The sequence below is a fragment of the Callorhinchus milii genome, unplaced genomic scaffold, assembly GCF_018977255.1.
Source record: "Callorhinchus milii isolate IMCB2004 unplaced genomic scaffold, IMCB_Cmil_1.0 Scaffold4, whole genome shotgun sequence".
Lineage (NCBI taxonomy): Eukaryota > Metazoa > Chordata > Chondrichthyes > Chimaeriformes > Callorhinchidae > Callorhinchus > Callorhinchus milii.
In genome coordinates this window covers 64,701,836-64,726,161 of record NW_024704745.1, presented here as the reverse complement: position 1 = coordinate 64,726,161, position 24,326 = coordinate 64,701,836, and the positions used below count along the sequence as shown (strand labels likewise).

Here is a 24,326-nt window from a genome sequence, read left to right as displayed (position 1 = left end):
ATCTCCCTGGGTAGACCACTCTGTGCAAACAAATTGATTCTCAGCTGTCCATTCATCTTCCTCTTCTGAGCTCAAGTCATCACCTCTTACGTTCCACATTTTGGGGTGTAGCAGCTGAAAGTGCCTGGAGCTTTCAGCCACAATGCCCCAAAACTGTGGACCACTCTCCATCAATCCCTCCGCCTTGACCCCCCTCTCCCCTTTTTCAAGACCTGCCTGAGAACCTTCCTTTTCGACTGTGCTTACGGCCACTTCCACCCACCCCCAGCTCGAGTCAGGCTCGGCCACTGTGAAGCGCTCCGAGTTGCTACCCTGCGTGGTGGGTGCTATATAAGTGCAACTTGTTTTTGTTGTTTTAGAGTTGGTGACAATGTTAAACATACTCTTAGTATCAAATGTATCTGTACTCTTTGGATCTCCAGCACTTTAATCCAGATTTCCCTAGAAGCTTCTCTTTTTCAGTAATGGACATTCCCAGGCTTTATAGCCTCTCCGCAGATCATAGGTACATAATTCCAGCTATTTTGCAGCCCTTGTTGTGCCCTTTCCAATATCTACTGTAATGTAGTGGCAATAATGAAACATATAAAAGTACTCCAGTGAGGCCAGACCAATGCTCTGTAAGAGTTCAGGATCACTGCCTGTGATTTTTAAGCACATTCATTTGGTTAGGCGTCCCATGAGCTCTTAACAGCTGAGGCACCTTGTGCTGATATTAAACTGGGAGGAGATACAAATAACAGGGAGCAGGCTTACCAAATATAGAGGGAACTGGTTAGATTGGGTGTAGGGTTGGCTCATGGTAATATTAACTAAATGGTATTGATCTACAGGGTAAATCACAGGAGGGGAATTTGGTTGTCCTGATAATAATAATCCTTACATTTTATGTAGCTGTTTACGTCATCAAGATGTTTCCAAGCACTTCACAGAATTTACTGTAAAGTGAAGTGATTGTATGTATTAGGTCAACAGGTAAATGGGTAGATAGCTGGAGCCTTCGGCAGCAGTACAGAGGTATTAGAGTATATCACTGAACTCTAAAATGATAATGACAATTAGCAGTACATTAGTCACAGATGTAAAATGTTATGTAAAACATTACGTTTCCATGATGAAGGGTGTCTGAGCTGATCTGAGAGAAACATTCAATGTTGCTTTGATGGCTGTGAAATTCCTTCAAATGTCATTGTTGTAGTTTTTGATCTAAGATTAAAGAATCGGGCACTTTTATTAAATCTGGTTAGGATTAAAATAATCAAAAGTACGATTTTTTTGTTCCTTTTTAAAAAGTAATTTAAATGCTTGACACTGGTGCTGCAAAAATAGCTATTTGGAATTATATAGATATGCCTTTGAAGCAAGCAAACTCAATATTTGGATTTATTTGTTCTGAATATGTCATGCAGGTGTCAAAAGATTGTTTGTTCAAGTAATGATTTTGTGCATATGAGGTTGTTTATATGAGAAAAGGCTTGCTGGAATATGAATTTTTGTTCAATTTTGTGACTAGGGAAATGATTAAATACTCCTGGGTCCAAAATGATTCAAAGTCTCTACAAAAACATCCTGGCAATATGCTTTAATGTATTTCCAGTTGAATATCCCTGACTAGAGCACCAAAATTGTGATTTCTGTTTTTCTGATTTTAATCTCTGATCTTTTGCTTTTGGACTGTTTCTTGGACTGAAAACATCAAAACATAAAATGGCCTTTGTCAGTCCTATCATTCTTAGTCTTTTTTAAGATTATTGGTAAATTAGGCAATTTCAGGCACAAACTGAAAATTCCAATTAGTGTGGAGTCACCTGGTTCGTGAATGCTACATTTTGGACGCCTTTTTTATTTTGCTTTTTACGAAATTTAAAAGAGAATTTGATAGTCACTTTGGAGATTAAAAATATATTGGGAAAGACCTAGGTGATGGAATCAATAATAATAATCTTTGCATTTGATATAGCACCTTATCATGTCTTTGAGATGTCTCAAAGTGCTTCAAGAATATACTGAAGTGACCTGACTGTATATTTTGAAACGTGGCAGGCAATTGTGCACAGTGTCCCACAAACAGTTGTGGTTTGAAGTGACCAACAGAATAATAATAATAATAACATTTTTTTTGAAGGGATTATTATCCCCAGTAAACTAATCCACCAAACGGCTAACAACCGGGTTCCTACTTACTGCTAGGTAAACAGAGGTGTGTGGAGTAAGGAAACTTGCCTAACGTTTGAATGTACACTGTAGACTTCCACTGTAGAGCTGGTGTGTCTGTGACACAATGGGCCGAGTGGCCTCTGTCTTTGGTAAAATCTCCTTATTTGTGTCCTACTGTTGTTTTAATTGATTTGTGATTGTAGAACATGTGGGAGTCAATACTTTCAGGATATCGTCATTTATTAAAATCTTATTCCTTTGTTTCTAGGTGATGGAGATCAAGGGGCAAATGATTCATGTACCTGAGTCAAACTCTATTCTTTTCCTGGGCTCCCCGTGTGTGGACAAACTGGAGGAGTTACTGGGACGAGGTCTCTATCTCTCGGATATACCCATCCATGATGCTACGCGTGATGTTATTTTAGTGGGCGAGCAGGCTAAGGCCCAGGACGGTCTAAAGAAATGCATGGACAAGCTGAAAGCGACCCTTGAAAATACACATCAGGCTTGGAGGAGGAGAAGAAGAAGACTGTGGACTTACTGTATTCAATCTTCCCGGGTAATGTTGCCCAGGAATTGTGGCAGGGGGAACCAGTGCAGGCGAAGAAGTTTGATGACGTTACTATGCTTTTCTCCGACATTGTTGGCTTCACGGCCATTTGTGCTCAGTGCACCCCAATGCAAGTGATCAGCATGCTGAATGAACTCTACACCAGGTTTGACTACCAGTGCGGAATCCTGGACATATACAAGGTAATCAGGAGGTGCACAAGGACTTCCTTTGCTATGTTAATATAGGGACCACTGACTGCATTTGGGTACAGCAAAAATGCAAGGCTGTTTAAAGAAAAAAAATAGTCGTAAGCAATAATATAGTGGATAAAAATATCTGAAGTTTTATTAATATTTATTATGAGAATAAAGCAATAAACTGACCGCCAATGAGAAGTGTAGGCACGCTGAGGATTGGGGTTAGCTCTGATATCCCTCCGGACACCCTGTCTCATCTCACACATGAATGATGTTATCAATCTACACAAAGTAACCACTGGGGTGTGATGTACTGAGGTAGAGCTACTGGCTTAACTGCACTCCAGTATCAAATCACCATCTTTAGAACAGTAAATGAATAAAGATACAGTTGACAGATTCTACAATGCTTTCAATCACCCTTCTTACTGGGACTTGGCTGGGTTTCATTCTTTCTATTCTACTGTGACATGTCCAAAACATATTTATTATTATTTCAACAGAGCCTTTAAATGTTGTTGTGATGTAACTTTAATGTTTAAGTTTCATTAACATAAGTGTAACTTGCCTTCATACAGAACCTTTCACGTGAAATGTCCGAAGGAGCTTTACAAAATATATTTGATAAGAAATTAAAGTGAATGCTATGTAGGCAAACACAGCAGCTAACCTGTAGCAGCAATTTCCTTCACACAATGAGATAAGGCATCCAACAACAACAACAACTTACATTTATATAGCGTCCTTCACTCGGGGCAGTGTCTCGGAGCACTTAACAGTGGCGGAAACAGATGCCCAACTAGGGAGGAAGGAGAGGGGAGTTCAGCACGCCCCCCCCCCCCCACACACTCTGGAACTCCATCCCACAGTCCCTATGCCTCGCTTTTTCCCTCGTATCCTTCAAGGCCGGTCTCAAGACCCTTCTCTTCGACCGTGCCTTTGGTCTCCCTCCCACCTCTCTGCCTTCCCTCACCCCTACCCCACCCCTCCCCCATGCTCGTGCCCCGACACCTGACTGTTCAGCGCTTTGGGACGTCCTCCCGACATGAAAGGCGCTCTATAAATGTAATTTTGTTGTTGTTGTTGAAGAAAATTTGCAAGTAAATTTGGATGGGAAAGAGAACAGAAGCCATGTTAACTAGAAGAAAGATTTCACATTTCTTTAAAATAGTGTTGGTAGGTCCCTTTACATCCATTTGAATCACCTAATGGAACCTAAACATCAATGATGATCTAAATGTGGGATGATAATTTGGAAAATAAATAATCGTATTTGATGCACAATGTTCTTATGTCGTGGCCTTATTCAGAATAACAATTTTACAGGTGGTTATTTGTCAAACGTCTTGGCTTGCAGTTTACATGCTATAGCTGTTGTTTGCATTGCCTTGCCTGCCTCGGGTATATGTAAAGTGGGGTCTGATGGATGATAACTGTACAATGCAAAACTGTTTCCCAGGTGCTTAAAATTAAATATCTTTGTAATTTCTTATCTGAATTTCTGCAGGTAGAAACAATAGGCGATGCATATTGTGTGGCTGGAGGGTTACATAAAAAGAGCAGCAACCATGCTAAGCTCATAGCCCTGATGGCACTGAAAATGATGGAACTCTCAGAGGAGGTACTGACACCTGATGGAAAACCCATTAAGGTGAGTAATGGGACTGGAGACATGAAGAATTTCCAGCCTCTTTGGAATTAACTATCTCTTTTCATCTGTAATCACTTTCTAGCAGTATAATTTAGTGCCTAATACAAATTGCAAGCTTACATCACCAATTGCTCTGTAATTACAGCAAGGTAGAAACAATGGTTCTCTCTGTGCCTGGAGCTGTGTGTGTGTGTACTATCTGTTATCTTTTATTACAATGGTTGTGATTCTGCTATAGATGGAAAAGTTATGTTTCAAAATTTTGGGGGAAATAGAATTTTTCTGGCAATGTAAACAAGCATATTATGCAAGGGAATATGCATACAAGTGAAGTTTCCTTTTGGCTTAGTTTTGCTTGAATATTTTTTTTGAAAATGGTACTCTAGATTTTTAACTAAATGAATTATGACCTGTGTTATGGTTGTTTATCTTTTACACAATCCAATGTGTGAATGTTAACTATCACACTGTTGCTTCCTCGCATCTTTGCTCTCCCCTGCTGGAAGTGGTATTGACCACTTGGGCACAAGCTGCATTTTGATCAGACCTTCAAAGATGTTAAACCAAGGTCTCGTCTGCCTGTTCAAGTGGATGTTAAAGATCCTGTGGCACTATAAAAGAGAAGGGCATTTCTCACGGTGCCCTGGCCAACAATCCCTCAGATAAAACTGGTTAATCACTTTTGCGGCTGTTTGTGGGACATCGCTGTGCACAAATTAGAGCTGCCACATTCGCTCACAAATACATTCTTCCTATACTTCACAGTAAATCCTGTGAAGCACTTTGAGATATCCTCCCGATGTAAAAGGTGAGATGCCAAATGCAAAGACAATAATACTCCACAGTGGAGTCCTGTAGTGTATTGGTTAGAGCACTCACTTCGCAAGTGAGAGGACCCGGGTTCGATTCCTGGGCGGTTGTTAGTGGATTGGTGGATCGATTTCCAGGGTATAATCCCTTCAAAAAATATATAGTTTAGTGACTCAATCCACGACTGTTTGAGGGACACTGCTGTGCGCAATTGCTGCTGCATTTCATCCGCAAAACATACAGTCAATTCACTTTACAGTATATCCTGTGAAGTGCTTTGACACATCTCAATGATGCGATAAGGTGCTGTATCAAATGCAAGGATTATTATAATAATATTTATTACTGTTGTTATTAATACAATAATTAATATTCACCAAATGATCATTTCTCCTGTGTGAGCCAACACAGTCAGAATGGCTTATGTTGGAAAAGGAAATAGATTGGGATCTGATCTGCAGCATTTCTTTAGTGAATTGGAAGCTTAGTCCATGAGCTCAAGTCTCAACAGAGATGGAGGAGGGGAACCCACAACCTTCCTATTGGAATTCCTATTGACCCGCGACAACTCTGCTTCCGACCTGGATTGGAGTTCCTCACGGTTGTCAAAGCATTCTTCTGGTTATCAAATGAAACCCTTTTAAGAAATTCTGTAACTGGATCCCAGTGATGTCTTTGGGGGGCTGGGGAGGGTTCTTCTAAAGAGTTAACCTTTACAGAAAGCTTTACACTGTTTCTGACTGGAGGTATTGATGCTAACGCTGGGTACAAAGAGCAATGAAAGCATTCTATTCTCATCACTAACTTTCTTCACCAAAATAAATACAGACTCCACACTTTATAAATGCACCTGGATTTACCTCTGCTCTCAAATTTAACTGGGGAATTTCATAAATTTATGTTTAAAATGCACTGTAAACAGAAGCTGTAGTCACACAACAGCTGCTTTCTCTATTTATATGGACGAAAGGACATACCTGGGGGAAAATTTAGGAGAGCTTTCAATTCTCTTTTATTCATGTGTAAAATTCAATTATTTGGGAAAATAATAGGGAATGGGAGGAGGAATGTCACTGAAATTGTTTCACATTTATCTCCCTTGCATCATAAAATTGACACAGGTAAACAAATCTAGGAAAGATAAACATGTGAGGATTCAGTTTGGCTCAATTGGTAGTACTTTTGCCTCTGGGTCAGAAGGTTGAAGGTTCAAGACTGGGAAAGTGCTGTCTCATAGAATTATTCAGCACAGAAACAGGCAGTTTGGCTCATCAAATCCACATTGCTATTTTTCTCTACATGAGCCACTTTAATCCCATGCTCTTGCTTGCATCGCATATCCTTCTCTTCAAACATTTACAGTACCCAATTCCCTTTTAAAATAATGTATTGACTCTTGCTTCAACTGCAGTTTGTGACAGCGAATTTCATATTCTCACCACCCGTTGCATAAAGAAATCTTTTCCCTCTTCCCCTTTGATTAATTTTATAAAAACAATTCTGAAATGATAATAATAATCATCCAGATATTTGGCAGAGTGCCTTTCACATCAGGGTGTTGTTTGAAAGCACATCACAGGATATACTGTAAATTGTAACTGTATCCTGTACATAACAGTGTCTCACAAACATTGTCAAAACATCTCAAAGTGCTTCCCTTGTAAAATGTAGTGACTGTGTATTTGTAGGTGATTTTGTGATTATCTTAAATTTGTGCATTATTGTGACTGATTCACCAACCAGTGGCAATATTCTATTACTAATTATTCTGTTGTTCATGCCTTCGTCATCTCCAGGCTCGACCATGCAAACGCCCTGCTTGTCAGCCTTCCCAACTCCTCCCTCCACAGACTGCAGATAATCCAGAACACTGCAGCCCGTGTCCTCTCCCGCACCAAACTCCGTGACCCCATCTCCCCCATTCTCGCCCGACTCCATTGGCTCCCTATCCTTCAGAGGATCCAGTTCAAAATCCTGGTCCTCACCCACAAAGCCCTCAATGGCCTCGCCCCACCCTACCTCTGTGACCTCCTAATCCCCCTAACAACCTGCCCGCTCCCTCGGCTCAGCCGGCTCCGGCCTGCTCCACGTCCCCCGACCCACTCGCCCCACCATTGGCGGGAGAGCCTTCAACCACTCTGCCCCCAACCTCTGGAATTCCACCCGCCAATCACTCGGCCTCGCCCCCTCCTTAGCCTCCTTCAAGTCCCGCCTCAAATTTCTCCTTCAACCAGGCCATTGGTCACCCCCCCCCTTCCCCTCCCTTCTCCCCCCTGATCCCAGCTCAGGTCTGAAATGCTGTACACTGTACAAATGTAATCTTGTTGTTGTTATATCCCTTCACAATCTTGAAGGTCTATCATCAGTTCACCCCTCATCCTTCTCATCAGCAGTAAAACAAAAGCTCTAATAAACCATTCATTCTTGGCAGTATTCTAGGGAATCTACACTGAACATTTTCCATTACCTTGTAGATGCTGTTCTTCATACAATATATTAAACCAAGACTAACATGGTCTAAGTCACTATTCTCTCCATCTATGACTAGGGCTTTCTCTGAATCCTCATCTTTCTTGACCTCTCTGTTGCCTTCAACACTGTTGCCTTCGACTGTTCTGTCCTTCTCCACCCTCTCCCTCTTTTCTTCACAGCTTCATCTTTATGGTTCTGTCCTTGTCTAGTTTCATTCTTCCCTATTCCAACATCTCCACTTTGTATCTACCAACAGCTTCTCCTCCTGCTCCCACACTGTCATGTTCAGCTTTCCTCAGGGCTCTATCCTAAGTCCTCTCCTCTTGAATATCTACATGCTCCTGCTCGCCGATGTCACCCGCAGGCATAGGATTAACTTCCACATGGATGACAACTAACTCTATCTCTCCACCTCCACCCTCGATTCCAGGACCACTACTGTTCTGACCGATTGCCAATCAGTCGCCTTGAATGAGCGCTAACTTCTCCAGTTGAATGTTGATAAGACAGAGGCTTTCCTGCTTGACTCCCATAAGCACCTTCTCTCCTCAGGCACTGACAGCAATAAAAGTAACTTGCATTTATATAGCACCCCTCATGCAGTGTATCGTTCCAGAGCGCTTGACAGTGGCGGAGCACGACCGAGCCGGGGAGAAGGGGAGGTGACCAATTAGGTACGGTCAATAGGCAGGTCTTCAAGCACGACCTGAAAATGAAGAAGTAAGGTGGAGGGCTAGAGGAAAAGTGTTTCAGAGTTTGGGGTGCAGTGGCTCACAGCCTCAATCCACATTCCATCTCATGGATCCTGTTCAGAACCTTTGGGTCTGTTCAACTCTCAGCTGTCCTTTAAACTCCACATCCATACTCTGACCTTTGCAACATTGCTGCCTCTGTCACCCGGGCCACCGAGACCCTTATCCATGCTTTCACCACGACCAGACTAGACTACGCCAATTCTCTACTTACTGGGCTTCCTAACATTTCCCACCACAAGCTGCAGACTACCCAAACTCTGCGGCTTGTGTCCTCTTGCATACCAGGCCCACAGAGCCCTTTGAGAATATTGTTTGTGCAGAGTGGCAGGGATGACAGAACCTCAATAGGAGAATTAAAGCAAAATGTGGTCACTCAATCCACAATTGTTTGTGGGACACTGCAGTGCATAATTGGCTGCTATGTTTCGCTCATAACTACACAGTTAATCCACTTTGCAATATATTCTTGAAGCGCTTTGAAATCTTTCAATGACGTGTTAGGGCATTATATCAAGTGCAAGGATTACAATAATTATTATTATACTAACCTGTCTATGCCCTTCTTTGTTTCATTAGACACCCCTGCTGAGAATAGCAAAGGTTAAACATCAGATGACTTTTGAATTGGTTTGCATTCACCTTTCGTTCTGTTAATAAGATTTATGATATGATTCAAAATGTTTATGGATTTTTCATGGGAATAATGCAGATTCTACCTCCCACTAGTACTAATCATAATCCTTGGATTTGATATAGAGCTTTATCACATCGTTGAGAGGTCTCAAAGCGCTTCACAGAATTTACCGTAAAGTGAATTGACTGCATTTTGTGGGCGAAATGTGGCAGTCAATTGCACACAGGTGTGTCCCAACTTATTAGTATTATTTTTTTGAAAGGATTATTACCTTTGAAAAGTGATCTGCCAATCGACTAATAACCAGGTTCCTAGTTACTGCTAGGTAAACCAAGGAGTATGGAGTAAGAAAACTTGCCTAAGGTTTCACCCTGCCTGGGAATTGAACCAGGGTTCTCTCGCTTGCGAGGCGAGTGCTCTAACCAATAAGCTACAGGAATGACGTTAGGTCTTGTTATATTTAAAGGTTGCTGATGCCACAAGGTTGTACTAAATTATACTTGTGTAAATTGAAAATAAATATAATATTGGTTGGATGTGTGTTATCACATTGTTGTGATGACTCAAAGTGCTTCACAGGATTTACTGTAAAATGGAGTGACTGTGTGTCTTGGTGAATGCAGCAACCAGTTTGGCGCACAGCAATATCCCACCAACAGCCACGTTGTGAATCACCAATTTTATTTGAGGGATTATTGGCCAGAACATCGGGAGAAACTCCCTTCTCTTTTCAAATAGGGCAATGGCATCTCTAATGCCCACTTGATCAGGCAGATGGGACCCCAGTTTAACATCTCAACCGAAGGACAACACCTCTGATAAAATGATACTCTCCAAACTTGACTAAACTCTGGAACACTCTCACTCTATTCCTCTGCCTTGTCCCCTCCTTTCCCATCTTCAGGTTGCGCCTGAAGACCTTCCTATTTGACTGTGCCTACGGTCACCTCCCCCCTCCCCCTGGGTCGGCATAGTGCTTGGTCACTATCGAGTGCTCTGTGATGCTACTCTGCGTGAGGGGTGCTATATAAATGCAAGTTGTTGTTGTTGGTCTTTTAGCCGTGATTTTGAGCTATGAGCTCAAAATCTGGACATGTATTCCACTATAATAGATGGCAATCCTTTGAGAATAACTCTCAAGATTTCCATTTATCTGCTAATAGGAGAAATGGCTGTGAGTCATGAGCAAAATAGCTGAAACTTAATGGAAAGCTTGACTTATTTGCTTTCAGTCATGCAGTCAAAAAGAGAACTGTTACTTGTGGCATGGATGAGATAGAGACTTTGCTTCAAAATTTCTGTTTCTTTTTCTCTTGTATGCATTGTAATTTGTTGCCATATGAGCACATACGTACATCAAAAGGCTTATCATTTAAAAAGGATTATACAACGTCACTGTAAGAAATTGTGCACAGGCTAAATGTAGACCCTTCAGCCTATTTGATTTCAGCCTTCAGGAATTACCAATGCTACTGTTGTACGATCAGGGCATCAAACTGTTTCTTAAGTGAATCCAACATTCTGGTTTCCAATCACCTTTCCTGGGGAACCTGTTCGTAACTTGTTTATCCCCGTCTTGGTCTTTGCCCCAAAATTGCTCTTTGCAGTCCTAAAATCTACTCTGTTTTCTTGGCGTATCTGCATGTGCTGTTCTGGAAAAGAAATGAAAAATGAGGTTAAAGAATAAAGCAACCAAAAAGAGTAGCAATGGCATATGCACAATTGACTTAACAGCCTACTTCGACCGTGCCTTCGGCCACCCTCCTTCCCTCCCTGCCCTCCGCCCTCCCTGATCCTGATCCCGCATTGAACCCCTCCACACCCCCCCTCACTCAGGTCCAAACCCCTGACCGTTCAGTGCCTTGGGACGTCCTCCCAGGTGCTATAGAAATGTAATTTTGTACTGTATTATGTATTGTATTTGGTGCTAAAAAAACAGTCTCCGTGACCCCATCTCCTCCAATCTCGCCCGACTCCATTGGCTCCCTATCCTTCAGAGGATCCAGTTCAAAATCCTGGTCCTCACCTACAAAGCCCTCAATGGTCTCGTCCCACCCTACCTCTGCAACGTCCTAACCCCCTACCAACCCGCCCACTCCCTCCGCTCAGCCGGCTCTGGTCTGCTCCACGTCCCCCGACCCACCCGTCCCACTATTGGTGGGAGAGCCTTCATTCACTCTGCCCCCAAACTCTGGAACTCCATCCCCCAATCACTCCGCCTCGCCCACTCCTTAACCTCCTTCAAGTCCCGCTTCAAAACCCTCCTCTTCGACCAGGCCATTGATCACCCCCCTTCCCCTCCCCTCCCTTCTTCCCCCTGACCCCAGCTCGGGTCTGAAATGCTGTACACTGTCCAGCGCCTTGGCACGTCCTCCCGACGTGAAAGGCGCTATACAAATGTAATCTTGTTGTTGTTGTTGTTAATGTTTCAAGCCACGAATGTATCAACTCCACTTTATTGCCATTCTCACCTAATCACTATTCAGTAGAAAGGACTTCCTCCCTTTTGTTTACTTTGTTGCACTAGCATGCTCCCTGTCTGCTGCCCTCCAACACATTGGAGGAAGCAAACAAATATCATCATTGATTTATACTTCATTAGAATGCTCCAAGCATCACAATTCGCTGCTCAACTTGTCATCCATCACATTTAGGCTTCATTAGCACATGTATAATGCTATTTCTGTTCACTTCATCCAGACCCTGTGGGTAATTAATCTAAATAAGATGTAATAATGCACTACACATTTGGAGCTTGTCAATATGAAGCTGTGGTTTACTTTAATGTGTTCAATGCAATGATAAAATTGGTTATTCACTTCAGAGCGGTTTGTGGAACATTAGCTGCCTCGTTCAGCTACAAAACACACAGTTAATGTGCTTTATGTAAATCCTGTGAAGCACTTTGGGACATCCTTCCAACATCCATAGTAACGCAAATAATGCAATGGTTATTATTTATTTATGGTATAACGAACCACTACAGGCAGGTTTTAACAAGGTATTTTTTGTGTTTTTAGTATCGTTAAATGGTAAATTAAAATTGGTGACTTTTTATGATATTTCATCTAACAGATCAAAATGCTGATGCTACTATGGCAGTAATGTATGAGTACACAACAGCGACAATAGCAACTTGCATTTATGTAGCACCCTTCACACAGATAATGTCTCACAACACTGCACAAGTTTATAATGAAACTAGTAACAGAATTTATTTGAGAGACTCAATTGGACTCCATTGTTTTATTTGCAGTGTTCTGGTCTAGTTGAGATGTAGTCAAGGAACTCTATATTTGATAGATGAAAAGAGGGTTTGCAGAAATGTTGAAGTTGGAGTTACATCTCTGCCTCGTCTCTTCCATCTCTGCTTTCACAACTGTTTGAAGATCTAACTTTCTGATTGAGCTTACATTTGTAAATAATTTTAAGCAATTCTCCCAATGTGAAAGGCTCTAAATTATTGTTATTATTTGAGGCGTGTGTGCTCTTTCAAAGTGTTCTTCCTTTTATAAAGCATAGTGGAAAACAGATGTTAAAATTCCACTAGTGGGGATCTTGGAGACAGATTGAAGCAATGCTCTGGCTGTTTTTCTGTTCAGGCATGTAGATGGCAATGTTTGATCCCTGGTCTGTGCTGATTTGGTTGTCCATGAGTTATTTAGTGCATTGTCACTTTGTACTGTGTTTATCCATTGTGACTCTCTGTCAGTAGCACTATTAGGCCACGAGGAATCCAATGTCTTTTATGTATTTTCTTTCTTTGAGGGTTTCTGTGAACAGTTCAGTTTCACACATTCTATTGGTGACTGTTCTGCCACACAGCGTCTCTGATCATTTGAGTATTGTGTATTATTCACAAGGGTACAAACCGATGTGGCAGTACTTCAATCACTGTGCAACAGTTTTATAGAATCATAAATTCTCCAACTACGTTATTGCTGGAAACGTACACCAACAGGGAGTGAGAGGGACGGAGATTTATAAGCCAGATTTAATTTCTTCAGTTAGGTGAAGTGTCTCAGAGTGAAATAAATAACATTTCATACAATGGTAACCTATTATTGATTAAGATGTACTTTAATACTGATGGTGTATTCTGTCACAAGTTATGATGCTGCTTCTCTGCCCCTAACACATTTCCAATAGTTTAATGGAATTTAATTTGCGCTATTTCTTAATGGAATCCAAGTCACACAAACGGTAACTCTTTCTAGTAGCAGGAAGTACGCCAGCTGTCACATGGGAACTCCATTCTGACACCATTGGCTTCCAGAGTGGGTGGATATCCCTCAGGTTAACTGGAATTTAATACAATTCCTTAAAAGTACTGCAAATTGGACTCCATTGTGTTATTTGCAGTGTTCTGGTCCAGTTGAGATGTAGCCAAGGAACTGTATTTGCTAGATGAATAGAGGGCTTGCAGAAATGTTGAGGTTGGAGTTACATCACAGAGGAGTCTGCAAAAGTTGCCTTAAAACTGAGTTTAAGACTTTTCTAAAACTCCGAACAATCTTACAGTTTAAGACAATGGAATTGAGGCTAAGCCTGAGTGAAATTTCAGAGGTCTGAGTGTGAATATAGTCTCCAAATAATTGGGTGTGGTGTTGGTGCTCGTACAGAACATGATGAACAGTGGCTTATTAAGAACGATGGAAATTTGATCATATTGAACTGCAAATTAAGATCATGCAGGTTTGGTTGCTCAGGAGTGCACGACTTGACAATTAGAACAGTGCTGCATTGCAATAAACAGCAGAATTACCTTTGTTGCCCACTCTCCCCAAACCTCATAAGGCATTCATTAATCTTTATTATTGTACCTTGAGCGAGATAAATGAGGCAGAGAATTTAGCAGCTGTGCGAGAAAATATTTCCTCTGCAAAGCAGCGAATGTTCACCAAGCCAACTAGGCATTAGGTAATCAGATATAGATCTCTTTCATCTTAGCTTTTCTTGCTCATATTAGCGTAATTGTTGCAATACCAAAGTAACCTTCAGCACCAAGTTTGTCTCTTGTTGGAAATTTTTGTTTGACAAAACGTCTCCAACCACCACCAAGTGACGCTGCTTGCTCCACCATAGGGTCAGGAGAAGACCATTCAGCCCCTCAAGCCTGTTCCGCCATTCTATTAGATTATGTCTGATCTGTACCTCAACACCAAATACTCACCTTTACCCCATATCCCTTGATACCCTTAACTAACAATTGGCTGCCGCATTTCGCCTACAAATACAGCCTCTACACATTCCAGTATATTTTGTGAAATGATTTGAAATGTCTTGAAGACATGGTAAGGCACTATATGAAACGCAAGGATTATTATTATTATCTACCCACTTCTGTCTTGAAAATTTGAACGGATCCAGCATCCACAGCCTTTTGGGGGAGAGAGTTCCTCGTCAAGCCTTCCACAAGCTGCTTGTGTTGCATCACCCCCTCCACAACCTCCGTAACGCTGCCTGCCATTGGTTTGCTTATCCCTCAATGTACATGCCAACTTCGCGCAGTAACATTTTTAGTCACCTTTCCCCCCACCCACCCTCCTCTCCTCAGCAACTCCTCTCCTCCAGCTCGGGTGCTTAGTCAGCCGTGTGTGAAGTGTTTTGAGACTTTTACTTGCTGATGTTTGCATTACAATACAATTTATCTGTCTATAGTGCCTTTTGCTTGATGTCTCAAAGTGCTTGAGGCTCTATAAAAATAGTTGCTGTTGCTAAAATAATCTGCCTGCACTGCCTCCCTAGGTAGTCTATTCCACATATTGACCACGACTCTCTGTGTAAAGTAATAGTAAAAATAAAACCCCAATGTTTGCTGGTTTCCTGGCTCAACTATGCAAACGGCCTGCTTGTCGGTCTTCCCAACTCCTCCCTCCACAGGCTGCAGATAATCCAGAACTCTGCAGCCCGTGTCCTCCCCCGCACCAAACTCCGTGGCCCCATCTCCCCCACTCTTGCCCAACTCCACTGGCTCCATTTCCTTCAGAGGATCCAGTTCATGATCCTCATCCTCACCTACAAAGCCTTCCATGGCCTCACCCCACCCTACATCTGCGACCTCCTAACCCCCTACCAACCCGTCCTTTCCCTCCACTCAGTCGGCTCTGGCCTGCTCCACGTCCCTTGACCCACCCGCCCCACCATTGGCATGAGAGGCTTCAGCCACTCTGCACCCAAAATCTGGAATTCCATCCCCCAGTCACTCCGCCTCACCTCCTCCTTAGCCTCCTTCAAGTCCCACTTCAAGACCCTCCTCTTCGACCATGCCATCGGCCACCCCCTTGCCCTCCCCGCCCTTACCCCCCCGACCCCAGCTCGGGTCTGAAATGCTGTTCACTGTCCAGCGCCTTGGAACGTCCTCCCGACGTGAAAGGCGCTATACAAATGTAATCTTGCTGTTGTTAGGCGATCAGGCTTCATTTATAATCCAGCGGCTGAGACTTTTGGAGGACCTTTGTTCTTTTTGTTGAATGGTAAGTTAGAATTGTGATGCTGGATATTTGACTCCTCTTTCCTATAAGATTAAAATTCTAATTTTAAAACCATCTGAATCTCAGAGTTGTCTGTGAATCAAAGAGAGTTTATTCGGAAACTTTGTGGAGCCAACAGAGAGAGTTTTAGGGTTTGCATTCGATGGGTGTGTTCACATTCTTGAGTTCAAGATCCTCATTCTCATATTTAAATTTCTCTACAGTTTCACCCCCACTCTACCTCTGCAACCTCGTCAAATCCTACTTCCCCGGCTGCTCCCTTCACTCAGTGGGAACCAGCCTTCTCCATGTCCCCCACCCTATCCCCTGCACCACCAGTGGGTGGGCTTTCAACCTTTCGATTCCACTCTCTGGAGTTATAATATTTTTTGCATTTGATATAGCGCCTTATCACATCTTCGAGACGTCTGAAAGTGCTTCACAGAATATACTGTAAAGTGAATTGACTGTATATTTCAGGGAGTTCAGTCCCACAGTTCTTCCAACTCGTTCCCTCCTTCACTTTGTTTAAGGTTGATCTCAAGACCTACCTCTTTAATTGTGCTTTCAGTCATCATTCTCCTCCGTAAACCCCTCGCTGCCACCCCTAGCTTGAGTGCCCAGCCAGTTCTGTTAAGTACTTTGAGACATCCTTCTGATGTGAAGGCACCATGTCAATGTAAATTTGTATTGTTGTATTGTGAATTCAAATTCTATTCTCATTCGAGAATTTAATTTCAACGACTATTAATGGATCAGTTTTAATGAATGAAGCACTTTATCCTAATAGAGCAGGCAAGAAGGCAGCAGGAAGAGAGTAGTGCTGAAGTGCAGGACACCTTGGTCAGTCAGCTACTAAGGTGATCCATCTAACTCCTCACTGCCCTATATCTGTGTGAAGGAGGGAATGAAGAAGTGAGTGATGTTGATGTGAGACATGAAAAGAAAAATATTACGGGTGGTCAATGGGGAAATAAATCTTTCCAGCTGCAGCAAATGGAACTGTAATTGACAGTGACAAAATGTCAGCAATTGGCTTCTAAAGGAACCAGCCACATGGTGAACAAAATGTTCCTGTCTGAATCACGGTTATTACTCAGAAGGCCCCATTGTGTACTGATCCCGATAACAGGATGACAGTGACAGAACCCAAAGCAATTATTATTTCAAAAACGTGAACTTAGCATGGTATTCAAGAAGGAGTACCTGTCGTGAAAATGATTGCAGAAGTAATCCATCTATGTGTTAATTATAGGTGTCTGACTGTAGTTTACTGTCTCTGTCTGTATTACTGAACACCAGATTTCCCATATCTTTATACTTCTTTTCTAGTTAGGTATAAATCCACATGTTCTCCGAGTATCTTAACAAAACAAGTGTTAGTTCTCAAAACAAAGCATATTAATGCAGATTGATGATGCATTGAACAAATTTGACTTTGCTTTTGATTATTGATAGTGTGGGGAGGGGGAGAGCTGTTAGTGTGGGGGGGCTGTTAGTGTGGGGGGGCTGTTAGTGTGGGGAGGGGCAGACTGTTAGTGGGGGAGGGAGAGGCTGTTTAGTGTGTGGGGAAGCTGTTGGTGAGGGGGGGTGCTGTTAGTGTGGGGAGGGGGAGGCTATTAGTGTGGGGGGGCTGTTAGTGTGGGGTGGGGGACGGCACGCTGATTTAAATGCAATTATAACTTATCACGTCTTCGAGACGTTTCAAAGCATTTCACAGAATATACTGTAAACTAAATTGACTGTATATTTTGTGGGCGAAACTTAGCAACCAATTGCGCACAGTAGTGTCCCACAAACAGTCGTGGATTGAGTGATCAAATTGTTATTTTTATTTATTGATTTTTTTTGAAGGGATTTATACCCCCAGAAAATGATTAACAACCGGGTTCCTACTTACTGCTTGTTAAACAGAGGCTTGTGGAGTAAAGAAACTTGCCCAATGTTTCATCCAGTCCGTGAATCGAACCCAGGTACTTTCGTTTGCGAGGCGATTGCTCTAACCACTGAGCTACATGGGTTATGGGACGCTTTAAGGTTCATTTCAATTTGTAGCTATGTGCGTTCATCTGAAAAAAATAAAATGTAAATCACGTAGCAGAAGATTCCGTTTCTCATTTATGAGAAATCTGTTAGTGCTGCTACAGATGGTTGTGTATCTCAATAGCCCACTTAAAGCAGGGCACAATGTTTGAAGGTATTTTTCTACATGTCCTTCAATTAAGCTGACATTTGCCTGGACTGAGTTGAGTTTTGCTCCTAATGTATGGTAGAGAAATGTTCAGTTTTTCCCCCTGTAACCCGTGCCTCTGGACTGTTGCAAAGGAAGTTTGAACACTGTTTTCTTTTAGTAAATGCTATCTTAATCCACCACATGTTCACTCGTGTTCAAGAATCATTTAAGGAGTCCATTTGGCCCAATGAGTCTACACCGTCTGCTGCAGGGCTTGTGTCAGTGGATATCGGTTGACAGAATTAGGCTCGGTTGTGATTTGGTCAAATAGTCTTCTGACCCCAACTCAGTTTACACATCAAGTCTGGCTACTTTGGATGAATTACCAAAGGACTGTCAGCATCCAGAGAATCACGCCCTAGCAAGGGTCAGCGTCAGAGGAGAGGAGGGAGAAAAGTGCAAAACAAAATCCTGAAATATGCTAATGTTGTCCTTTCTATTTTAAGGTGCGGATTGGGATCCATTCTGGCTCTGTGCTGGCAGGGGTTGTTGGTGTAAAAATGCCTCGCTACTGCTTATTTGGCAACAATGTCACTCTGGCCAGCAAATTTGAGTCTTGGAGTCAACCCCGACATATCAATGTCAGCCCCACAACGTACCAGTAAGTACAAAGCACGGCACATCTCACACTGTGAACGAGACAGTGAAGACTGTAACAGGCTCTTAGATGTCGGATCATAAAATGTTACAGCTCAGAATCAGTCTATCAATCAGTTGGTGTTTCCTCCATATAAGCCCTCTATTTTAATTCCTCTCTCCAGTCACTAGGGTCACTAAGCTTTTAGCTCCTGCACTATTAGTCCTGCAAGCCAAAGCATTAACGGGTAGGATGGTTTTAGCTGCTAAAGCAGCAGGAAAGCTTGCCAAATAGTGCTTTCATTGGTTAGACTCCGGCAGTTCCCCGAAGCACAATCTGGAGTCCCCAAGCCTTGGCTCTTGCCAATCTGCACCTAATACTCTCCAGAATTAGGTAATTAGGATACATCCCTCCAATAAATATCTCTGGAATTTCCATGTGTAGGTGGGATGAATGGAACTCTCAGTTCGGTTTGGATACTCTTAAGCATGGTGATGGGTTTCTGCATGTGTCAGATATCCGGCTGACCAAAAAAAAGGCAGTAAAATCAAGGAGGATCACATTGTACCTCACGTCCTTGACCAGACACAAGATGAAAAGTCTTCTGGTGTTTTTTGCTCTCTTATTTCCCCAGCAGCCAGCACAAAGTGCAGCATGTGGTAGATTTTTCCATTGCAGGGCATGCAGTCGCACTGCTGAGCGGCCACCAGCCTTATTTGCAGTGAATGCCATCAAATGCTGGCGACATGATAAAAGGTCTGTCACATATTCACTCCACTTCACACATTTAAGTGTGCTGTTCAATGTTATTCTAATTACATTCTCCAAACCAGGGAGAGAGAAAAGGACACAAAGTTGCAGATTTCAATCAACATTTCACAGACGACACTGTACAAATGTGATAATTGCTCTTATTAATGTAATTTGAGTAGTTCAGATACATTAGTAACAATGAAGCATTACAATGCTAATTGCTTTCTGCTAATGCCTACTTCATTGAGGCTGTGAAAAAGGCAGCTAATTTAATTATTTTGACATGTATGTCAGTCTGTAGCTTCTAAACTGTTGTCTCTCCCAATTTGTACAGGTTCTGATGATTTTAATCATGGGTGATTTTAATTATTGCCATTTAGGAAGGCAAATGTTAACGCTGCAAAATTCATATAAATATTAAACAATGCAGCTACAAAAATTTAATGGTATTCGCCTAAGACCATTGTCTTAACAATTAAAATCTTGTGACATTTGGGATAATTCTTAAATTCAGTCGGAATTTGCAAGCTGATTTTCTGCAGTCCTTTAAAAAGTCTTCAAAGGTACTGGGGAAAACTGACTTCCAAATTTCCAAATTGAGAAATTATCCAAAATTCTACTTAATTTTGAATTGTAATTATAATAATCCTTACATTTGGTATTTTGCCTTTCACATTGGGAAGGCATCTCAAAGTACTTTACAGGATATACTGTAAAGTGTAGTGACTGTGTTTTGTGGGTGAACGAGGTGGCCAATTTGTGCACAGCATTGGGGAATTTTTGGCAAGGACACTAGAGGAAACTCCCTTCTCTTTGTGTATAGTGGGATTTTTTTACATCAACCTGAACAGACAGACACAACCTTGGCTTAATGTCTCATCTGAAGTACAGCACCTCCAACAATGCAGCACACTCCCTCTCACTGCAAATTAGTTGCAGTGGCAGCTTAGATTATATGAGTTCCAGATCCTGAAGTAGGGCTTGAACCCTCAACCTTTTGACTCAGTTGAGAGTGCTACCAATTGAGCCAGGCTGACAAACAAATTATAAGGCTATATATAGTTTTAAGACTGGGGATTTCAGGCTTTGAAATACAGAAAATCGGTAATGTCATTGGCTTAAATCATCAAATGAAGGTCTCATGAATATATCTAAACAACTGATCCCAGGAATGATCTCAAATGCCTTATGTTCAGCTCAAGTCATCTGTAAACTGTGAGTTGAGGTGGTTTGAAGTGAAGTCAAGTCTGATAGGGATAACATTTTAAAACAGGAAATGTGCAATTTAATTGTGGCTCTTACCAGCTGTTGAGGGAAATAATCTTCATTAGATTCATTGTGCCGCATTTAAAAGTATCAGTGTCCACTGCACACTCATTGACTACTGTTCCTGCCAAGGATTTTTTTCCAAAATGTTCACAATGCACCAGAGCGTGGGAGACAAGCTACATCATTTACTGTAGTGCCTCAGGCGGTGATCTTTTTCATCTGTGCAGCGGGGTTTCAACGGAAGACGCAACGGGAGAGATTGACGCAATTCCTTCCGCATCTGGTTCTAGTGGGAAACCAAAACAAACTTAAACCAGCTGTGCCTCGGCAGTAATGAATGATCTTTTGAAAAAAAATTATTATTATCATTTCAATAATAATTAAAAATGTTGACGGTCCCATGGTGCTATTTGGAAAGAGAAGCGAGTTTCTCTCTCCCAGTGTCCTGGCCAACAAACCCCCCAAAGTAAAATTGATCACTCACTCCATAGCTGTTTGTGGGATATTGCTGTGCCAGCTAGCTGCCACCGTATTTCACCCACAAAATACACAGTCACTCCACTTTACGGTATATCCTGTGAAGCACTTTGAGATGCCTCAACGACGTGATAAGGCTCTATATCAAATTCAAGGATGATTATTATTAAATGTGGCGCGTCTTTCAATATAAATAGGATTGAAACACCAAGTGGCAAAGCTCGCAATCCAGCTCTGTTAAAGTACCCAGTGAACTGCTGGCATTTCAATTAGGTGAAAAGGATCAAAGTCACACAGGCTTGTCAATAGCATTAAACCTGAGACAAAAAACAGGTACGCTGGAAATCCGCAACAAATCAATTGGCACCTAAAAGAGGAAAAACAGCCTCATGTTCTGAAGAACGTTAATTGGCCTGTCTGTTTCAAATGTGGTCTGATCCTGGGTAGGTTTCCTCCCCTTTCCTCTTCCCTTTGCTCAGCATCCGTCCCCACCACTGTAAAGCTCTTCAACACGTTATTCCACCAAGAGCTTATTCCATCTGAGACCTGAAGGGTCTTATATAAATGCAAGTTGTTGTTTGTTAGTTTCCAGTGTTCACATTTGTAATAACAGTAAACTTGATCCTCTTTTAACGTGTTACAACTATTTAAGTCCTCATACTGTCAACATCCTCTGCTTACCTGGCTGCCTTATGACCACACAACCAGTAGAGGGGGCTAAATAGGGACCAGGAGAAGGAGCAGGATGTCTGGTTGGTTTTCTCTTCCCTCTCCATGGGATGCCAGGGGCCAGTCTAGCCTTGCAATGCAGTCCAGCTGAAGCTAGCACTCAGCACGGACTGGGATTTAAACCAGAAAACTTCTGGTCTGTAAGCTGCAGCTCCAGGCTGACCTCATGGAACATTGTTACATTTATTTGCAAGAACTGCGGAATGCCTACTTCTCCTAATTCCTATGTTCCTAAGTTCCTATCAAGACTAGTCCATTGCATGATCAATGTATGTATTAAAAACTGACTGTTTCTGTTGCCTATGTCCCTTTTACACTCTGTTTGGTTTGAACTGCAGGTTACTAAAGGGAGATGAGAGCTTTATATTCATGCCTCGCTCCAGAAGTGAGCTTCCAGAGAACTTCCCAAAGGAAATCCATGGAATATGTTACTTTCTGGAGGCCAATGTTCGACAGAATCCATCGAAGATGATAAGTTCACCTTCGTGCACAAGAAAAAAATCCTACAGTATTGGAACTATGTTCCTGCGGGAGACGAGCTTATGAGACATACCGTATAATGATCTAAAGAGTAGCTTCAGGGTAGAAGCAGAACCAGAGGAGGGCAAGACCTCAAACACACACTTCTTCAATGGCTCAGCACTTGCCTGAAGGTTAAATCTAGAAACATCAATTAAGAGAACTGTGATAGATGTGTTACATGTTTCATGGAAAGCACTTTCACTCCTTGGATAAGCGGAAAAAAATTCAACTGACAAAGTTCTGCTTTAAATACGTTGATATATAACAGGCTTCTTCCAAATGTTTAAAACCATTCGTAATTGTATTCATAGCAAACACTGTTTCAACGTGAGTACTCATGAAAAGGGGTCCAGTGCTGAAAGATTTATGAGCTCTTTCCAACACATAGAGGAAGAAATTCCATCAGGACCTCCGACAATGCAACACACCCCCATTGCTGCAATGGAGTGTCAGCTTAGACCTTGTGATTCCAAGTCCCAACGTGGGGCTTGAACCCACCACCTTCTGACTCAGAGGCAAGAGTGCTGCCACTGAGCCAGACTGACACATAGTCTTAGAAATGGCTTCAAAAAGTCTTTAACTATTTGCCAAGTTCTGGACACTCTGAAATGCTAAATAGAATAGATGTACACGAGGGTGGACTTTCTACCCAAGAGAACATTGAAACTTCCATCTTTTTTCCACGGAGTGATAGAGGAATGAGAGTGAACTGGAGTTTCAACAGTGGCTTCCACTGAGAAGATAGCAAAATACATAGACTGTTGTTTCTCCATTCGTTTTCTTTGTGTTATTATTAGTGTTCAAGCTACTGAAGATATATTCAGTCCAAAATGTCTCTATTTGCTTGTTGGAGGGAATTTAGACAAATATCGGAAAAGGAGAAATATAAAAGGGAATGAAGAAAAGGCAGGATTAAACAAATTGCTCTTTCAGTGAGGCAAGCTCGGGCATAATGGGCAGAATGGGCACTTTCTATGCTGCTTCTACGGTTCTACATATAATTCAAACGTTTATAACCTGCAAAAAACAGTTGTGGAACACGTACAAATTACACAAATCACTTTTTTGCTTAAGGCAGTGGGATTGGAATCTAGGTGGGGGAAGGCAGTGCCTGTGGGTTCAGGTTCCAGAATTTGCCTGGTGACTGCCTGGCAAAATGGGCTCCATCCTTTCGGTTTAATTATATTCTGTGACTGCGTGGTTTATCATATGCTGGTCGCTAATAATAGCCATTTTTATGCCTATATTTTATGCAATCGTCTTCTGTGGGATTGCCAACTGTCCCTGGTATGTCAGCCTCTTAAGAAGAATCCAGATTTTGTAGTTTCAATCTCTCTTAATGCTGATCCCCAGTAATGCTTAGCTGCCACCACTGAGTGTGACTGTTTACTGAGCACACACTCAAACTGTAGCCATGTGTGTAATGAACTCCTTGCTAGCTGCTCCATCCATTCTTTGTACTAATTAATAATAGAGACTGACCTCAATCCCACTCAAACAAAAACTTACCTTGGAGTTAAGTCCAAGTCCAATAGAGATTTTAAAGGCTGCAGGGTTAAAATCTCCTGGGCTGTGCTGTTACCTGACCTGATGAAGTGAGTGAATGAGGGTGTGGAGTCCTGCAGGGTAGAGGTTAGAGCACTTGCCTCCAAATGAGAGGATCCGGGCAGCGTGAAACCTTAGGCAAGTTTCCTTACTGCGCACACCTGTTTACCTAGTAGTAAATAGGAACCTGTTTGTTAGTTGATTGGCGGATCGCTTTCCTGGGGTAATAATCCCTTAACAAAAATGTTGTCAGTCAATCCATGACTTTTTGTGAGATGTTGCTGTATGCGATTGGCTGCCACGTTTTCACTTTACAGTACAGTCTGTGAAGTGCTTTGAGACATCTGAATGACATGATAAGGTGCTAAATCAAATGCAAGAATTAATATAACAAGCTTTACAATATTCCAGGATCTCAGTGTCAGTGTTGGTGCCAGGCTCCACTTTGATGGAGTAAAGACAAGCAAGGGTGCTCTCTTTCCCCTTACAATTAAAAATACAAATCTCACATTCAATATA

At 42.1% G+C, this 24,326-nt stretch overlaps 1 protein-coding gene across 1 annotated transcript in view; it reads left to right on the top strand.

Annotated features, from left to right (window-relative positions):
• The window catches only part of gucy1a2 (guanylate cyclase 1, soluble, alpha 2), a 68,940-nt gene extending 46,603 nt beyond the window's left edge, over window positions 1-22,337 (top strand). Inside the window, 5 exon segments of the mRNA XM_042334399.1 lie at window positions 2,426-2,660; window positions 2,663-2,910; window positions 4,415-4,558; window positions 18,382-18,536; window positions 22,079-22,337. Coding sequence (XP_042190333.1) covers window positions 2,426-2,660; window positions 2,663-2,910; window positions 4,415-4,558; window positions 18,382-18,536; window positions 22,079-22,286 — 990 coding nt within the window. The 3' untranslated portion in view covers window positions 22,287-22,337.
• The last annotated feature ends 1,989 nt before the right edge of the window (window positions 22,338-24,326 follow it).